The sequence below is a fragment of the Sphaerodactylus townsendi genome, linkage group LG01 (genome assembly GCF_021028975.2).
Source record: "Sphaerodactylus townsendi isolate TG3544 linkage group LG01, MPM_Stown_v2.3, whole genome shotgun sequence".
NCBI lineage: Eukaryota > Metazoa > Chordata > Lepidosauria > Squamata > Sphaerodactylidae > Sphaerodactylus > Sphaerodactylus townsendi.
In genome coordinates, this window is record NC_059425.1 from 81,804,594 (window position 1) to 81,824,400 (window position 19,807).

The 19,807-nt window shown below is 42.0% G+C and overlaps 1 protein-coding gene across 1 annotated transcript in view; it reads right to left on the reverse strand.

Moving 5' to 3' along the window:
- WDR64 (WD repeat domain 64) overlaps positions 1-19,807 on the reverse strand; it is a 72,781-nt gene that overhangs the window by 38,212 nt on the left and 14,762 nt on the right. Inside the window, exons 6-12 of the mRNA XM_048505090.1 lie at positions 13,394-13,504; positions 8,710-8,921; positions 8,172-8,306; positions 4,741-4,820; positions 3,981-4,120; positions 1,568-1,694; positions 703-851 (exon numbers count right to left, since the gene is read on the reverse strand). Of these exons, the coding sequence (XP_048361047.1) occupies positions 703-851; positions 1,568-1,694; positions 3,981-4,120; positions 4,741-4,820; positions 8,172-8,306; positions 8,710-8,921; positions 13,394-13,504 (954 nt within the window). The remainder of the gene's footprint in view (positions 1-702; positions 852-1,567; positions 1,695-3,980; positions 4,121-4,740; positions 4,821-8,171; positions 8,307-8,709; positions 8,922-13,393; positions 13,505-19,807) is intronic.

The following is a 19,807-nucleotide window of genomic DNA, read 5'->3' on the forward strand; positions in this document are numbered from 1 at the left end:
GCTTAATTGCTGTAATTTATCTATTTGTGAACATCCCTCTGCAAGGCCAACTTGGCCTCATAAAAACTCAGCTACCCTTCCAAAACAGCTACCCTGGCTTCTGTTCAGGATCTCTACTTCCTTCAGGCAATTTAACAGCACTCCTGCAACCCTGAGCCCATGCACCACACCAACCAACCTCCCTTTTGTCCTGCCTCCCTTTTATCCATCTCAGGAGGATCTCTCCCTCCTGGGGACTCCCTGCTCCAGCCTCCTAGTGGCTGATGAGCAGTCTGTTGCCCTGCTGGCCTGGTATGGGGCTCTTCAGCTTTCTGGTTCTCCTCCCTGATTGCAGCCTGGTAGAGGCTGTGTTGGCCCCATCCAACAATCTAAGGCTGCAGAGAACTACTGATTGCAGCTTGACCAGGGCTGTGCTGCCTCTGCTCTGTTACCTGGAACTGTAGAGGCCTGCTGTTGCTGCTTTTAAACCCTCCTGCCATTTATCTGCCGTTCCTCCCAGCTTCTGGCCTCCTGGAGGTCCCTGCTCCTTTTGGTAAGTCCAGGTGCCAGGCTGCTGGTTGTGGGGTGCCCCAGGGTCCCTGGAAGGGCATTTGTGACGAGGAGGGTGGGACAGGCTGCTGTGTGTGGGAGGCAACCCTGTCCTTGGACACAATTCAAAATAATAGATCTTGCACTTGAAAGATTAAATGGATTTATACTCACTTTTACAATAGACTCCGAACAGATTGTAAGAACTTGGTGAAAGGCACTATTGTATAATAGTACATTGATGTTTCTTTCATGTGTCTGGGGGACCTGCTTTGTGTCTTGTATCATTCGTGTTAGAGGATAAATATCAATGACAGCTGATCCTATGGATTATAAAATATGGACAGATGCATAAAATTGTTCATGAATATATCATGGTAGAAATATGTTAAGTCTTTATTTCAGATAGTTCACAATGCATGATAGACATCATGAACACACTGGTAACTTTGCCTGCTATTAAATACTGCTTGGAAATAAATCTCATTAATGTGCTTTGATCTAGATGCTGGTTATAACATAGGTCCATCAGAAGAAATACCTAATATATAATCTAGTCCAGTTCTGGATAGGGTGTACAAAAAATTGGGAAATTTTGGATTTGGGTGTATTGGATCCACAAAATTTTGGGATATCCAAATATTTCTGAATTCTCATACTGTTGGTTTTTTTATTGGAAGTTCAAAAAATATTGGTTCCATTAATACCTATGGGGAATTTTCCTGGGGTTTTTTTTTGGGGGGGGGGGTTGTTTCTTTTAGGAGAGAGGCATCAAATTTGCAGAATTGCTGTGAATTTCTCTCCTTAGAAGAACCCCCATGTTTGGTAAAGATTAAGTCAGAAAGCCCTGTTTTATGGGCACCCAAAGAAGGTGCCCCATCCATTCTCCATTGCTTTCAATGGAGGAAAAATGGGGGCCCATAATCTTTTCTCCTGTTTGGAGACTCAAGGCAGCTTACAAACTCCTTTCCCTTCCTCTCCCCACAACAGACACCTTGTGAGGGGATAGATGGCTCACCTATCAATTAGACAAGCATACCTGTAATGAGTGTGCCATGGTTATTGTCAAATAACATAGCAAAAATCTGTGCTTCTCTGGGATCTGCTTGGGTATCATGGAAGACTTGCATCAGTGAAAGTGTTTGGATATCCCATACTCTGAAATTCTGAAAGAAAACCAAATTTATTTATTCAAAGCATTTATTAGCTGCCTTTCTCCCTTCTGGCACTCAGGGTGGATTACAATATAAATCTATCCTCCTATACAATATGTATTTATCATGTGTCACTGCAAAAGAGGCAAAGAGAGAATATCTATGAGGAGGTATTCCTTACATTTTCTTTCAAACATTATGTTTGTCATAATGTTTGAAAGGAAACTTGGAGGGATGTGCAAGTTCATTTTAAATGTGGAGATTACCTATTTCATGCCATAAAGGACCTTTTTGCATTTTATGCTAGAAGCAGCACAACTCATTCATACTGCTGCTTCTTTTACTTCAGTGTCAGGGTTGAAAAAGCCTTCTCTGGTTGAGGCTATCCGGATATCTTTGGGACTACCTGGAAATTAGCACCAGAGGAGTGAAGAGCTCTCTGGGGGAAATATAGGGAGATGCAGTCCCACAGGTATGAAGGTCACAGAGTGCTCAAGAACTTAAAGGTTAACACTCAAACCTTGACTATGATCCAGAATTCAATTGGTAAAAAAGAGCAGGCAATCCCATTGGAGTGTCTATGGACCACTATTTACTGGTGACAAATTAGTGAAGCAAGATAAATGCCATACAAAATGCTCTGAACAAGGAACATCGCTTTATGTAGTGAGCCTGAAACTCTTGTTTCATGTTAGCCTTAACCACAGGAATTAACTATAGCTCCAAAAACAAACTGCGATGAATACAAGCAGAAATATATTAACATTGTGTACTAAGCTAGCTGAAGATAGTCAACATGTGCTTCCTTAGAACTTACAGGCCTGAGACTCACAGTCACATATTGGGTTGGCAAATCTTTCTCCTATTAGTTACATGAAACAGCCATATTTTTGAAACCTCTGTCATGGATATCTGGCTTAACAAGTAGGTGGCTCAGGGTCCTTCCATGCATCTCAATTTACATCTGAGTGTATATATATCCAAATAGCCATGGAAATATAATACATGGATATGTAACACAATGAACACACTTTCTAAGAATCTGTATCATATATCAGAAGTATACAAGTATGAAGTATGCATAAAACAACATGTTTCCCTCAGTAGTTGTTTAAGGGATACTGCTGTACTATTTATACTGATTTGGATCCTCTGGAAGATTTCTTAACATATTAGGGTTCTTGACCAAGCAAAAGTGAGAAAACATGTTCATGTTAGCCCTTTACATTAAGGTCCCTTCCGCGCATGCGGAATAATGCACTTTCAATCCACTTTCACAATTCTTTGCAAGTGGATTTTGCTATTCCACACAGCTGCAAAGTGTATTGAATGTGTATTATTCTGCATGTGCAGAAGGGGCCTAAGTTAACCATAGCATATCCTGAATGGAGCAAGACTTTGTGCAATCAGTTTCTACATGCCATAAGATAGTGAGCAAGGAAAGCACCAGGTGCTACATAAGATCTTGTGTTAGTGGAAGTGCACTGTATCCTCATCACTGGATCTAAGCTGTTGGCCTTCCTTTACATCTAAAATAAATACAACAATTTAACAAATTTAAGAACTCTAAGAGAAAGATAAAAGAAATAATTTTTAAAATTAGGCGTGTGTGCTTGTGAGTCAATAACCATCTAAACAATAGCACATTCTTTTTAATGCTATCATTATGCCATCCCTCAAATTCCAAAAGTACAACACAGAGAGGGTAACATTCTTCATAGGATTTTCTGTACAATGAATCTAACACTGTCAAAATTAAGAGTACCATTCTGTGCCATGTTCCTTCCAAGCAGACAATGGACATAAATGAAGCAATGGATTTATCTGATCTCTTTAGCCTAGTTCTCCAAGTGGCTTACAAGAATATCAACATAAGACACAAAATATCTCATAAGAGTCAGTCTGGTTCTTCTTTCTTTTCGTAGCATGAAATGGAAGATTGTCCCATGCCACTGCAGCATCAGAGTTCCTTGTGATACAATCTTCCATTCCTGGTGGGGACAGAGGAGCCATGCATCTCTGATTAATCAAAGCCCTATGGTGGGTTGGGAGACACAGGAGATGCATCAACCACGCGCTGACCTCTGAAGCAGAATCTGGCCCAGGCAAATGAAAAAGGTTTACCTTGGTGCTTAAAATTTGAAATATGAGACATAAGGCATACTGCAGAGAATAGGGCATTTCACAACCAAAGATGCCATCACGGAAAAGGCTCTGCCTAATATGCTGTAAAGATTTAACCCTCTGGTTTAAATAAGACTGTATCTATTTTTATGAACTTCAAGAAAAATAGTTTACCTTCCCAGTGGAAAGGCTAATAATGTGTTGATCTTTTTCATTGGTGACAATCTCAATGATGCTAAACAAGTGCCCCATCAGCTTCCCCACTGGCTTGGTGTTGATGTTTGGATGCCACAAACGAAGGACTTTGTCTTCTCCTGCAAAAAGAAAGGCTGATTTTGCAGTCTGCCTATTTTGCTTGTGAAATATCCGAAACAAATTCCTTCTCTAACAGTGATATCTAGACTGTATAACAATATAGAGCCAATTCTGCACATGGCTTCTGTGTGTGCCCTCAGCCCATATACAGAATAAATAACATAAATCATAGTAACAGTAATGAAATGCTTTCTCTGAGCTGATGGCCCAGACCAGCCTCATCTTGTCAGATCTTGAAAACTGAGCAGAGTTGGCCCTGGTTAGTACTCGAAGACTACCAAGGGTTAGAGCCCAGCAAACATCCAAACCTTTAATAATACAGTCTTAGATCAGCACAGCTCTTCACAAGTCAGAGGCAGGAAATGCCAAACCACCTCTGAATATCTCCTGCCTTGAAAAAGTACTGTGGCGTTGCTGTAAGTTGGCTGTGACTTGATGGCACTTTCTATCAACAAATCAATGCTTTTCTTTCTGATTTTAGCACCATTTCTATACTCAAGTTAGATTCCTTAGCAAGAGAGGAATACAAATCCTACAATAAAGTAATCATTCCTGCAACCAAAGTGTGTTTAAAGTTATTACCAAGATTTATTTACTCGATTAAATCCATTTCACTTACCCCCAGTAACAATGATATTGGCCTTTCCACAGTATGTGAAAGCACTGACTCCTCTTGGTACTGAAAAATCCCTGACAGGTCTGCAATCATGAAAAAAAATGTAATCACAAACTCTCATCATTCTAGCTTATATCCTTTAATGTATCCTAGAACTGCCTTGAAAATTTTGAGCTTGCAATAGGAGGTTTGGAATCACTGCTTCAAATTCTATCAAAGGCTCACTCTGCACAGCATCTTTATAACCAGTTGCAATAGTTATAAATGAATTAGTTTTTCATTTATCAAAAGGGAAAAGAGTTCGTTTATAAAGATTGCAACATTACACATATGCTGTGCGGAATAAGCCAAAGTTTTGCCCGCTGAATTAAATGTCTTTCCTTACACTGAGGGAGGACTCCTCCACTCTAGCTGCTGTCTCAGAGAGGACCAGAAGAATGCAAGAGACAACCAAGAGAGAGAAAAAATGTCACTCTCAATCCTGATTGTTCTCTCATTCAGAAGTAACTGAGGACCAAGTAGGAGAACATTGCAGAGGCCACTTGCAAGAAAGATGCCGATCAGAAAGGTTGTCTTATTCAGCTGCCTTGGAATCAGCAAACCTCGCTTGCCGCTCAAAGCACTAGATGCAGATCATTTGACTGGGCTGCTTCTCTGAAAGTGGATCAGCAAATCCAACTTCTTCCATGAAGCTCAAAATCTGAGACACACTTGAGACAGGGTAGGCATCCTCTCCTGTAACAAAACAAAATCAACCAAACCCTGACCCAGGCCTTTTTCTCTCTACCCACCTGTTCCGTCTCTTTACTTCTGCAGTTCTCCACAACAGACCAGCTCTGTGCTGTCCCCAGAGCATGGAGATGGAATATCTGCACTCAGCTGAAAGCCTTTCCACCTCCTAACAGATCAACACTGCCACTATCATGGCACTGATGGTCTGTTGCATGACGTCCACTCCCCTGAACTGCTACAGTCTAGGCACTGAGCCTTTCATAGCACTGAAGGGAAGTGGTTCCTGAACTACATTAGGTTTTCCATTTTTTGAACAGACAAGTGTCTCATAGCACTGGAAAACTACATAGTCTAGTATGAAACCAATTACTGTTCTGCCCCCCAAGTGAGACAATCTGAAGGTGCCCTGTTCTTGGGTGGGACAGATGGCAGAGTCACAAGCCAGGTTTAACGGTTCAAATAAAAGGTTTATTACTTAGAAGAATGGAGACCCTAACTCCTCCGGTGGTCTCTCTAAAATAAAGTACTTGCTTGACTGGAACAAACTTGAAGCTGTAGACTTTATCCTTTCTTGGCTCCTTTCAAGAAAGTCTACTTGTCTTTAGAGGTGAAGCTACCAGGGGGACGGGGGCATCCTGGTTGTACCGGGCGCCCCCTTGTGGCGGGTGCAAAAATTGCAGGCTCATTTGTGTTTTTTTGGTATTTTTAGTGTTTTTTCAGTGTCTGGGGTGCAGTTTTTAGGCTAGCAGCACCATAATTTCAGAGATTTTTCAGGAGACTCTCATGATGATACCACCCAAGTTAAGTGAAGTTTGATTCATGAAGTCCAAAGTTATGGACTCCCAAAGGGGGTGCCCCCATCCTCCATTGTTTCCAATGGGAGCTAATAGGAGATGGGGGCTACATATTTGAGAGTTCATAACTTTGGACCCTCTGAACCAAACTTCACCAAACCTGGGTGGTATCCTCAGGAGAGTCTCCTAAAGATACCCTGAAAGTTTGGTGCTTCTAGCTTAACAATTGCACCCCTGACAGCAGGCACCTCCAAATTTCCCCAGATTTCCCTTTTAAATCTACCCCCTTTGGCATGGATTTAAAGGGAGAATCTGAGGTCCCCATTTTAAACACTGAAAGTGATGCTGTTTCAGCATCACTTTCAATGTTGTTTTAACTAGGGACCACAGATTCTCCCTTTAAGGTGGATTTAAAAGGAGAATCTGGGCTCCCTAGCTTAAACACCATTGAAAGTGATGCTGTTTGGGGGTGGATTCCAGCATCATAGCGGCTGCCCTGGGGGGGCACAAAACTCAGATTTTGCACTGTGCTCCATTTTCCCTAGCATCACCTCTGCTTGTCTTTGCTTTGTTTAGGTTCCTTGAGTCCTTAATCTGGATTCTACTCTCTATTAACCTTAACTTAAGGCTCTCGGTACACCTTAAGACGTGACAAAATACTTCTGCCTCCTGACTCCTTAGGCAGCTTGTACTGAACTGAACTGACTGAACAGGGGGATTACTGGGTGATAACAGGAATACTGCCTCTTGGGAGATTTCTTAAAGGAACAGGAGCTAACTAAAATTCTCTTCCTTAGAAGACTATACAAAGAACTAAACCCAAGCTAGCTATAGGGAAACTTAGATTTAATTTAAAAAACCCCAAGGCTTCTGTGGGGGCATGACAATTACAAAGAGACAATTGTGTCAGACTGCTTTAGCAAAATAAACCAAAAGTCCAGTGACACCTTAAAAAAACTAACAGCATTTATTTCAATATGAGCTGGTGTGCTGTAGTGGTTAAGAGCAGTGGACTCTAATCTGTAGAATTGGGTTTGATTCTCCACTCCTCCACGTGAGTAGCAGACTCTTGTCTGGTGAACTGGATTTATTTCCCTGCTCCTACAGGGAAGCCTGCTGAGTTGCCATTGGCTAGTCACAGTTCTCTCAGAACTCTCTCAGCCCCACCTACCTCACAAGGTGTCTGTTGTGGGGAGAGGATGGGAAAGGAGTTTGTAAGCCACCTTGAGTCTCCTTACAGGACGGAAAGGTGGGGTATAAATCCAAACTCCTCTTCTTCTTCTTGAGTCGCAGTTCATTTCTTCAGATAGATGGAAGGAAAGTTGTCGTGAGAAATCCTATGGGGAAGGTTGGGATGGGGAAGCCATGACTTTGTGGGAATTATGCCATCATGTTTTCCCATCTCTTCCCCTGGTAAACTTTCTCATAAGTTTCCCCAGTACAGTTTTCCCTTCACAGACTTATCTGAAGTGAGGTGTGACTCACAAAAGCTTATATTAAAATTAATCTAATTAGTCTTTAAGCTGCCACTGGACTTTTGCTTTATTTTAGTGCAATTGCCAGCCATGTGTCAGTGTTAATTCAGATGTGTCAAAACTACATTCAGATGAAAATGGAGGCTGCATAAATGACATTTCTGGTGACTCTGAAGTATACATCGCTTTCCCTTTGCTGTAATGGTTACATTAAAGATACTGGCATTTTGGCAGTATGAGCTATAAAAGAATTTGTAACATTATGTAAATGATCTTTTAATCAGGCTCTGAAAACGGATCTTGAAGTGGCATTAACAATATTGAGTTGGAATTAACTGCTCCTTAGAAGAAAAACACTACTAACATAAATCAGTATTCCTTTAAATAGCATTTCAAATTCTCCTGTCTAAATGGGATGGAAGTTGTGACTTACAAGTTGTCCTCCAGTCTTTTCAGGTCATCCAAAACAAGTGAATGAATGCTGTCCAAAGAGCAGGACACAAAACAATTCAAGGCTGGAATGTACTTAACTTTCACAACCCAGTCATCATGCAGCTTGCGTCTGATACTGGGGGATAAAAACACACAAAACACATACACATCCATATAGGTCAGTGGTTCCCAACCTTTTTTTACTCATGTGCCACCTTGTACCCCCTAAACTGTACACCATATTAGCAAAAAAAATGTAATTATACAGTTGCAGTTATTTCAAATTTATATGTTGTTGGTGCAAATAAATGGCCTAATAATGGGATTAAAAGCAATGAAATAATAAGATGAACGGTGCATATTTATTTATACTCAAAACTCAAAAGAGACAATGAGCTATCTAAAACTCAGGGGGGAAATAAAATCAGAAGCATGTAAATGTTAGAAAACGTGGCATGTTCCCAGTACAGAATCTGTTGCATATCAACCTTATCATTTTTAGTCTCAGTGATAAGAATCGTCAAAACAACTGAACTTACTGCCTGAATTTCTTAGAGTCTAAAACTTGGATTTGTGCTTGCTTTTTGGATTGTTTTAGCCCAAAATCATCGCTAGTTAAGGTAAACAAATTGACATGTCCTCCATCATCTCCCAATAAGATGTCATCCTTCACAAGCTGTTCTGCTGGTTGGTAAACTGCACAGATGCAGAGCAGACAGTGTTCCATGGGTTTGATGATGAAACAAGTATCCTGTGAAATAAATGTATTTATTTATTTGATACTATTGCATTGATCTTATTAATCTACTGACAACAATTCCTGGTTTCAACAGCAAAAGGTTACACAAAAAATGATGAGGCAGAATGTATGCTTAGCAAATCTAAGGCTCTTTCCACACGGGCCAAAAACAGCGCCCTAGGGATGGCAAAGACCGCTGTCCCTATGGAGCTGTTCGCATGGGGGGCGCTGCTGCATCATTTTCCAGAAACAGCAAGGGTTTCCGGAAACAGCAGTTTCCGGAAACAGCAGCTTCCGGTAACAGCGGCTTCCAATGCTGGAAGGCGCCATGTCCCCTGCACCATCCCTGCAAGCTTACCTCATCTCCTGGCTTCCGGCTTGTCGCAGAGGCCAGGGGACACGCCCCCCTGGCCTGTAACTCCAGAGCCGTCGCTCCAGCCTGTGGGGGCATGTCCCCTGGCCTCTGCGCACGCTTGGTAGAGGCCAGGGGACGAGGTAAGCTTGCAGGGACAGCGCAGCCTGTGTGAAGGCTGCGAATGGTCCCGGGAGGGGGGTGTCGGCGTCATTTACACTGACGCACCCCCACACCTTTGCAGTGCAGAAAGGGCCTAAGATTTCAACCCATGTGTCATATGATCATCACCACCTTAAGCTGGTTTTATAGTCATCCCATTTCCTGATGAAAGCAATAGTAAACCACCTTGTAAAACATAGTCTGCCTAGTAAACATTGTGATGTGACATCACCTCATGGGACAGTAATGACCTGGTGCTTGCACAAGGGACTACATGCATCTTTATATTTCCTGATGAGAAAGGCATTCTATGAGAAGGACTAGGTTTCTATAACTTGATGCTTTGCAACACCCCTCCTACCTCCTGTCTGGGAAACAAGGGATCAGGTATTTTCATTCCTATTTGTAACTGATGAAGGGAGCTTTGACTCTCAAAAGCTTATATCCTGGAAATCTTATTGGTCTTTAAAGGTGCTACTGATTCTTGAGAATTCTCATCACTTTCAACAAACTAAATTTCCCAGGAGACTTGGGTGGGGAATGATAATTATGCTGGAATTAATCAGTTATGCATTTGCAGTATATTTGCAGTATATTTTACCTACGGCAAACCTGTAGGTTTTCAAGGCAAGAAACATTCAGAGCTGGTTTGTCATTATTGCCTCAATGTTATAACTCTGGTGTTCCTTGGAAAACTCACATCCAATTACCAGCCAGGGTCAGGGGTGAAAGTCTGACTGGTCCAAGGCCACCCAGCAAGCTTCCATGGTGTGAGTGGGGTTTCCCAAGTCCTACTCTGACACCTTAACCACTACACTATGCTGGCTGTCATATAGATATACTCTATAATATTTAACTCCTTTTTAACTTCTATTGTCAGTTAATTTTAATGGTCATTGGTATCAGGGTTGCCAGGTTTCCAACTGAAGCAGCCCCTGACCCCTGCTACCCCTCAGTAGGGTGGCAGGGCAAAATCAACATTGTGGCAATGCCATGACATCACTTCTGAGTTTGCCCGAGAAATGATAGCATGGTATTGCCCTGTCCCTCCCAGCTCCCGCTAGGTGCCAGCTATTAGCTGACAACTCTAACTGGCATGCCTACCAGTCTGACACCTTTTTTGGAGAATGGTAATCAACACGATTTAAGAAAAATTAAAAATTCAAGAACAGCGCTAGGCACAACGGGGAGAGTCTTCAGTAGGAACAAAGAACCAGCAAAACTCACCCCACTTTCATGGAGGAAGAGCCCTTCTTTTAGAAGAAAACTGATAGATTCAACCAAATGTGTTTGCTTAGGTATGCTTCCCAATATCATACTGAAAAATACACAACTGAATGCATCATTCTATTGATTTCCAGCTAACATGGTAATGGCATATTCAAACCCACTCTCAACTACTAAAGTATTTATCCTGGGGAAAAACACGTGCAAAGTAATCAGTTAATTAAAATAATTCTATAGTTCACTACTAGGCGATTTGGTGGATTCGGTTCGCATTCGGCCCGAATGCATGCCGCCCAAATGCAAGCTGATCCAAATACAAATTGTTCGGATTGGCTTGTATTGATTGCGAATTGGCTTGTATTGATTGCCGAATCAATGCAAGCCATGACAACCAAGCCTGCCTGCTACTGTCCTAAGCAGTGGTCCACTTGAACCCCCTAAAACAAAGTTTACCAAACCTGGGTGCTCTTGCCAGGAGTGTCTCCTGGAGCCACTCTGAAAATTTGGTACACACCCAGAACCCAGAAATTCCCCATTGGCTGCAATGGAGCCAGGTCAGTTGAAAGGAAGAATTTGGGGAAATTATTGGGGTGCTTGTCAGGGGCACATTTTTTAAGCTACCAGAACCAAAATTTTCAGGGTATCTTCAGGAAACTCTTCTGATGATACTATCCAGGTTTGGTGAAGTTTGGTTTAGGGAGTGCAATTTTATGGACCCTCAAAAGAGTAGCCCCCATCTCTTATTAGCTCCCATTGGAAACAATGGGGGATGGGGGTACCCACTTTGGAGGTCCATAACTTTGGACCCCCTGAACCAAACCTCACCAAACTCAGGTGTTATCATCAAGAGATTCTTCTGAAGGTACCCTGCAATGTTGGTGCTGCTAGCTTAAAAATGCCCCCCTGCAAGCCAAAAATGTGAAAACACTTCAAATGCCAAATAATGCAAACAAACCTGAATTTTTCAGTATATTCAATTAAATTCTGTATACCGAATCAGGAATTCGGCTGATTTGGCTATAACAATAATTTTACAGCCAAATCAAGCTGAATCTGAATTTTACTGAATTTTTCGGTATCGTTCAAGCTTACTCTGCATCTGGAAAGTTCAGAGACAGAAAGTGTGAGATTCAACAGAAGAAAAAGAAGACGAAGAAGAGGAAGAGGAAGAGGATGAGGAGGAGTTTGGATATGTTTTCGAGCTGCAAATCTTCTTCTGTGCTTATACAACAGTTCTCAGTCTATAATTCTTGGACTATTATACAGTATTGCCCAATATATGTAAGCATGGTTCACAGAGAATCCCTTCTGTTTTTCTTGGTAGCCTAAGCCTGCTTAGAACTGTTGTATAAGCACTGAAGATTTGCAGCTCGAAAACGTATCCTCAGCGCGCAGGCGTTCTCCTGCCGATACAGCTACGAGTCATTTACTTGCTGCTATTTGCTGCCGATATAGCTACGTGCCGCTTGTTGACTATTTTTACTATATTGGAGTGCGGATTGCATCTGTTTTACCTGTGGTTCACTTATTACGTGGTGTAGTCCTGAAGAATTATCTGTGTATATGATTTGAAGCAGTAGCGAAGCTTTGACGTCTCTGGACTATACTTACCAGCATTGAATGAGCCGCTATTGCATAACCTTATATATTTATGAATGGACTATCTCCGTTAATGTATGCTTCATGTACTATAGCTGACGAATGAATCTTTTTATTGATATATTGATGCACTTTATGATGTTTATTGAAAGTTTCACTTTAAAAATATAAGAAAATATATCTTCCCTTGTTGGGTGAGTAATTGGGTTTTGGCCGATCTTGTTGCTTTGTATTGTTTGTAATCCAGGAGAGTTTTCAAGGCAAGAGACTATCAGAGTGGTATGCCATTGTCTTCCTCTGCATAGCAAGCCTGGATTTCCTTGGTTGTCTCCTGCTCAAATACTAGCCAGGGCTACCATACTTAACTTGAAAGTTCTGACAAGATGAGTTTAACCTGGGCGACCCAGGTCAGGGTGTGCCTTGATGAAGTGACCTTTATTTACAGAGATGTACTTTAGTTCCATCATCTTTTGTATGATCTACTGTATTGCATACTACATAAAGCTGCACTTCAAAAATATCTGCATTGCTATGGGTTTTTACTGCCAAACACTTCAAGCATTCACATCATCACTACCATACTGGTTTTGTCTTTATGTGAGTTATGAGACTCTACAGCTTTGTTGCCCAGGTTTCTACGTCTTTATGCTCTGAAGAGATACTTCCTATACACCGTCTGATTTCAGAATTCTCCCATCAGCACTTTACTAGCTGTATTATTAAAACGCAACATATTCAACAATATAATCTAACATTTCCTTATGCATAGCCTTTCTGTTAGGATTGTACAAGTCCCTGCTTGATTCAGTCAAGCAAGAAGTGACTGTTGAAGTCACATGCCTGGAATCACATGAGCCTTTGGAAAGATCTCTCTGCTTCTTCCAGCAAAAGAGGAGAGGCAGACACACAGGCACAGGTAGACTGCACAGATACCCAGAAAGAGAAGTTGCATAGATAGAGTTTCTGTTTCTATATGTAGTGTAATGTTATTTTGTTATCCAGTAAAGTTCTACAAAACAACACACTCACATCTCTGCCCCATTATTTACTCTACTAATTCATTGCAATACCAACACTTTCTCTACAAACACCAGAACATCTTCAGTTAAAGAGTTAGAAACATCAGTGTGACTCAGCACAGTACCAGAGCATTCCCTTGTGATTTGTAATCCCAGATGATGATGGTTCTTTCAGTCACAGCCACAACCCGCTTGAGCTGATACAGGTAATCACATCCATTAATCCATGGACTGTCCTGGTCAAAAAGAAACATTGGCAGAATCAACCCCCTCTGCTGGTTTGCTAGGAAATTACTGTTCTTCCATAACTGATGTCTGATGTTCTTTGGATCAGTTTGATTAATGTCAATGGTGAGGAGAACTCTGGGCAGCAATTAAAGTGTTAACCACAGGCATCGAACCATAGCTTGCTAGAGTTTACTTTTTGATGGCTGTAATAGCCAACAGCCTTGCTCAGATCTTGCAAATTGAATGCCATGGAATCAATCCATCTCATGTTGGGTCTTCCTCTTTTCCTTCTGCCCACCACTTTTCCTAGCGTTATTGTTTTTTCCATTGACTCTTGTCTTCTCATAATGCGACCAAAGTACAACAGCCTCAGTTTAGTCATTTGAGCTTCTAGGGACAATTCAGCCTTAGTTTGTCTTTACCTTATTAAATACTTTATTTTCTGTTAAATAAACCTCCAGTCTTGTCTTGTCAATTGAGTCAAATATCTAAGAAAAATGGATCTGTATTTGCCAAGAAATAAGTACAGCCTTGGCCAAGCAGGTTTCCAAGCAGGACCTTTAGGAAGTGCCTGACATGATACCAAACCTTTATTCGGAGTTTGTTCCCCCCAGTCTTTTTTTATCTGAATATGGGTAGTTAGGAATTAAAGAATCTATAGGAGACGCCAGCACGGGAGACTGGATATTCTTCAATCCAGAAGGCAGTTGCTTTAGAGCCTTCCCCCTCTTTCTTTCACACCCCTTAGCTGCCACCTCCACCACCATCTGCAGGGTGAGATATGCCAAAATGGAGTACTATGGTTGTAAATCCAGTTTAAGCAAGTATTTACAGTTTATACCGATCCAGACTGAAATTTACTTTGAATATACCTTGAATTTTCATTATAATAGTTTGGAGAAATTCAAAGAATGATGCTACTTAACACTGAAATTTTCATCTAACACAGTACATTCTTTAAAAAGTCAGTCTGAACAAGTGAGTGAATAAGAAATGGAAACATTCAGTGTTTTAAATGTATTACATTTTTGCAGTCAGGCTGAGCATTCAAATCCACAGAAGTGCTCAGTTTATGATAAAACCCACCTAATTTCTGTGCTCCAATAAAACTGGAAATTAGGTTCACATCTGCATGTTCTATGTGACACAAAGAGAAATCAGAGCAATTTAAAAAGATCATATAGAGGATTCTAAATCAAATTTCAGAGAGAACTCCTATGGCTGAATGTAATGCCTAACTAGCAACTCAGACTAGCTTAAAATAGAACTTGGCAGCTATTGGTCCCTAGGCAAGTGATGTTCGAAATCTGTATCCAACTGTTCTCCATGAAAATATAGTGTGATTCACCCTCTCAGAACAGCACACACAAAACCCCTGCTTCTTTCCATGCCAGTTGATTCCTACTGGGATTAGCAGCATAGCACTATTTGTGATGCTTTAAGATGCATTTAGTAAGACTGAGTAGGAAAACCCCTTCTGAAATGAGATGCACCACTACTCACAGGAGTTTCACCACAGCCAAGAAAAAGTCAACAGTAAAGTAATAAGCAGTGTAAAATTAAGTTTTTTTAATAGCTGGAAGGAGGACCTGACCCATTATGGCAGGAATAAAGAATTACAGAATATTCTGAGTCTCATTTCACAGTATTTTGTTAACAGAGAGAACAATAGCTGTACCACTAAATCTGCATCATGCCTTCTAAAATAAGATTGCTCTGTTATATTTATCTAAATGTACGTAGGAACTTGCACAGTTTCCCCTCTAAAGGGCCACAAAAGATAAAACACTTTTAGATTTGGAAGATGACGACTAAGAGTGGAAAAAGATCCACAGTGTTGCAAACCAGTATTTATAAAGAATCCCAACAAAATTCCAAGTCTCAGCTTTCCTTAGGGAAACAACAGGCTGACAGTAGCAGAGTAGGGCACAGTAAGTATTTGGCACACCTAGGAAGGTCGAAGATAGTTACAACAGCAACAGACATTTGGACAGTGTTCCTGGGAAAAGAGGCAGTGGCACAGAAAGAGCACATTTGAGGTGTTTGGCACTCAGTTGCCAATCTTCATGTGTTCTCAGTTCCCTATTATACAGATAGGGTTTCCAGCTCCATGTAGGGAAATACCTGGAGGTTTTGGGGGGTGGAGCCGGAGAAGGGCAGGATTTGGAAAGAGGAGGGCCTTCAACAGGATACAATGACTTAGATTCACACTCTGAAGCAGCCATTTCCTCCAGGGGTATAGATCTCTGTCACCTGGAAATCAGTTGTAATAGCAGGAGATCTCCAGCTACCACCAGGAGGTTGGCAATTCTACATACAGAACACCCTATGGGCCCTATTCACAAATTACAGTGAACATAAGTACAATCTGTACACTTGGTTTTTCTTTATGCAGATGCTGAGTCATTGTCATATCACATTAAATGCATGTAAAGCTGAACATGTGATCTAAACCCCAAATTTATCCAGGTGCTGTTTTCATTCCTAAAGTGAATGTGTGTTTGCTCTTTCTTGCAAACAGATGTATGCACATACATGCAGCACGTATGCATACATACATGCCTTCACTGTGACATGTGAGCGCAGCTTGTGACGACTGGTGAAAAGGAGAGCAGTTTCTGAGCTTCCTTGTTTCTGACTCTCTTTCCTTTTACCTTGAGAAGGCCCCACACTGGGCGTTTCCCCACTCAGCATGATCCCCCCTATGCCGCGCGCTGCTGTCAGCGCGCAGCATCCCAGGCGTCCCCATCAAAAGGCGCTCTTGCAAAGGGATGCCGTGCGCTGAGGGGGCACGACAGCGGCAGCGTCGGGGCGGCTGCGGTGTCGCCGCCCCTCTCGTGTGGAGTGCCGGGGGACCCCGCGCTACTTGCGCAGGGCTTAAGGTAAGTGGGGAAAGGCCCTATGCCTGCCAGTTTTTGCAGCAGTCCAGTGTTGTAACAGTTCCTTGAGTTAGTCAGCATATTGCTGAAATGCCCAAGCACAGTCCACTGAACCACTTTCCCCTCTGCACAGAGGGAAATGCAATCAGTGGGGATACTCTTCTTTGGTTCAGCTGTCCCATTCTAAAGGTTCTCTCATGATGGAGAGCTGGGGGAGAGATTTGTGTCTGAAGGGCGTGCAGAGCTGTGGGAGGAGGGCACTCCTGGAGGGGCTGCATCTGCTTCCCCTTGCTCTTCCTCCCACAGGTTTTGAAAAAAACAGGTATCCAAACAAAAGGACACCATTCCATTGCACAAACTTTTAAAATTTGTTACCTTAAAAAGCTTCTTTTGTGCTTAAAATATACACATTAAACCAGGCACTTTTTACACAAAAACAGATTAATTCTCCAGACACGTAAAACAAAACAGAACATTTTACTTTGTAAACAAGAGTCTTTGTACTATCAGCAGGGCTACTGCACCTGAAGCCAATTAGTGTGGATGCTTTTACAACAGCAGGATGAGATCAAATGGCTTATTTACCCAACAGGTGACCCATGGAGCTTGTCTTTCCAACAAGATATTTTTATCCAATTTTTGTCGCTATTTCAACAACCCCAAACGGTTGTGTGAGCATTCATTCCAATGTTTTAATAATGCCTCTCCTGCGTTATTTTTATTCTGCTTCTTAGATACTCCTCATTTCTTTTTCAAGGCTTCTGATAGGATTCATTGCAGGACCTTCCATTTGCATAGACCACAAAGGCAGTTTTGCGCTATAAGTCTAAGACACAGCAACATTATTCCAAACCTACATAACCCCTCCATTCGTCTTCTGAGGCCCAGCTTTGAGTGCCCCCAACTTCTGAGGTCAGGCTGGTGGCAGCATGTATTTGTTTACATTATTGTGAAAGGGTCATGTGTCAGAGGGGCTTCATTGTGGACTGAAATTATAAAACTTCCTAGTCAGGGATATTCATCTGCCTCCTTGAACGCATGAAATTGAATCAAACTATTGGTTTATCAAAGTCAACATTGTCAGCTCAGACTGGAAGATGCTCCCCAGGGTCTCAGACTGAGGTCTGCACATCAGCCTGGCCTTTTAAATGGATAATGAGAGAGGGCCTTTTCAGTGGCAGTTACCCTATTTTAGAATAACCTCCCCGGCTGCCTCACTCTCAAACTTTAGGAGATGGTTGAGGACAATTTTATTTAGGACCACAACTAGTTAAGTTTAGTAACAGTCCTAAGTTGTGGTTTTAAATTTTGGTTTTCATGTTTTATTTTGTGTTTTGTCTATGTTGTAAGCTGGCTTGAGCTCTGTGAGGAAGAAAGGCAGCAAATAAATGTTTTAAATAAAATAAACTGGAGATGCCAGGGTTTGAACCCCTGGGACCTTCTGCATGCAAAGCAGATGCTCAACTATTAACCCACAGGCCCTTTTATTTCTGTTGTGGCCTTCCATCATCTGAGGAAATCTTTTCCCTTCCAAAACCTGTTTCTCTGCCACAGGTTTTAATTTCTGGCTCTGTGTTTTCATAAATTTATTTTACTTTTTTTGTAAGCAATGGCTAAATAGATCATCTGGCCTCCCTTGCCTTCCCCCTTCTTGTCTTGTTCCTGCATTTCTCTTCCCAGCTCTTTTTCCCGCTTTCCCCTTGTCCCTCTCTTCCTTTCTCTATTTCCTGGATGACCTGAGAGCTTGAGTCATTGTTGGTTTACTGATTTTCATGTTAGATGAATTTCACTGAGTATATAGTTTTCTATTTGTATGAAGTGGTTGCATAGCTGAGGTGTCATCTTGTTTAAATTAATTTGAAATGTATGGTTTTAAATTATATGTTGGGCATCCCAATCCAGATGGAGAAAGCCAAATGGGCATAGGGAGTGGTGGACAGCTGCACTGATGCATTTGCCCTCTCTGCAGGTGTAAGAGGCATCTCTGCTGGCAGAGAGGACAAAGGCACTGGTGGTGAAGCCCCCCCCCCCCAGCTCTATGGTGGTGAAATCTGGAAGTGGGTGCTGCTGCAGAGCAATGGAGAAGTCCAATCAAATGCAGGCTGGGGAGGGGGGAGCGCCCAGGGTGTTGCTAGAGTGGCCTTCAGTGACCCAGCCTTCAGGGTCAGGAAAGGGCTTAGGAATTATGCCACTCAAAAGGGTGGGATAACTCCATTTAGCCCTATAGAGGGTTTCCAGGCAGCTGGGGTGCTTTTTCTTTTAGTCACCTCCCCAAGCCAACTGGAAGCCCTCTGGAGGCAGCACATTGATGCGGAAATGGCACCATCCCAGTCAGCTCAGGATCAGGATTGGGCTGTTAATCTTACGTTTATATTGTAATTTATTGTAATTAGTATTATTGGAAACTGCCCTGAGCCTGCCTTGGCTGGGAAAGGGAGGGGTATAAATTTTTTAAAAAACCATAAAATAAAAATTGGCTTTACAATGTGATATATGGTTTGCTTTTTAATTGTTAGCCACCTTGGTGTCCTCAATTGGGCAGAAAGGTGGGGTATATAACAATAATAACTAAATCCAGGGCAAAAAGTATCAATCTTTAGTGTTCAAGTTATTTTTCTAAACACAGTGGTTTGGAGAACATCCCATCTCTTATTCTACTAACTAAGCATCTAACTATATGTTCTGGCTGAATCAAATCACTTCATCACTAATAACAGGAGGCATTTATGAAATCCTACGGGAAAGACATTTCTGTCATTTAGTTCTATAAAAAACTCTTTATCATGCTTTAAATTCTGTGCTTCTTATACAATCTAATTAAGGCACTAAAGATGTGCCTGATTCCATGACTTAAAATAATACTCACTGTGTGAGTATTTTAAAATACATCATAGCTATGAGCAAATTCTTCAAAAAAGTCTGCAGAACCTATGCTTATGAAACCTTATGGCATACTTTTAGTACAGAGGAACAGAACTCCATTATACAACTATTCAGTCAAATAAGATCTTTCATCTCAGAATCTTGCTTCATGTTCTCAAATACAGAAATGTCAGGTGAGACCCATTCAGAGGCGTATCTGCCCAGTGACATAGGGGTCCCCATGTCCCCAGGTGCATGCCATCTGGTCCTGTGGGGGCGCAAAATTGCCCCCCATGTGACCAGGAAGGTGGCTCTGCCCCCCGCCCCCCATGTGAGCAGGAAGACGGCAAGGCAGCAGGACTTTGGGCTCCCTTGACCCCTCCCATGTCGTCATCAACATGGGCAAGGTCAAGGGCACCTGGCCACCTGGCCTGGTCCTCCTGTCTCTCCCTGTTCCTGGCTGGGCTCCCAGCCGGCAGCCGGCAGTCCCTTCTGCCTTCCCCTCTGGGGAAGCTAGAAGTGACTGGAGTCTCTCGGCTTCTGAGAGCTGCTTTTATAAGCACTGAGGCT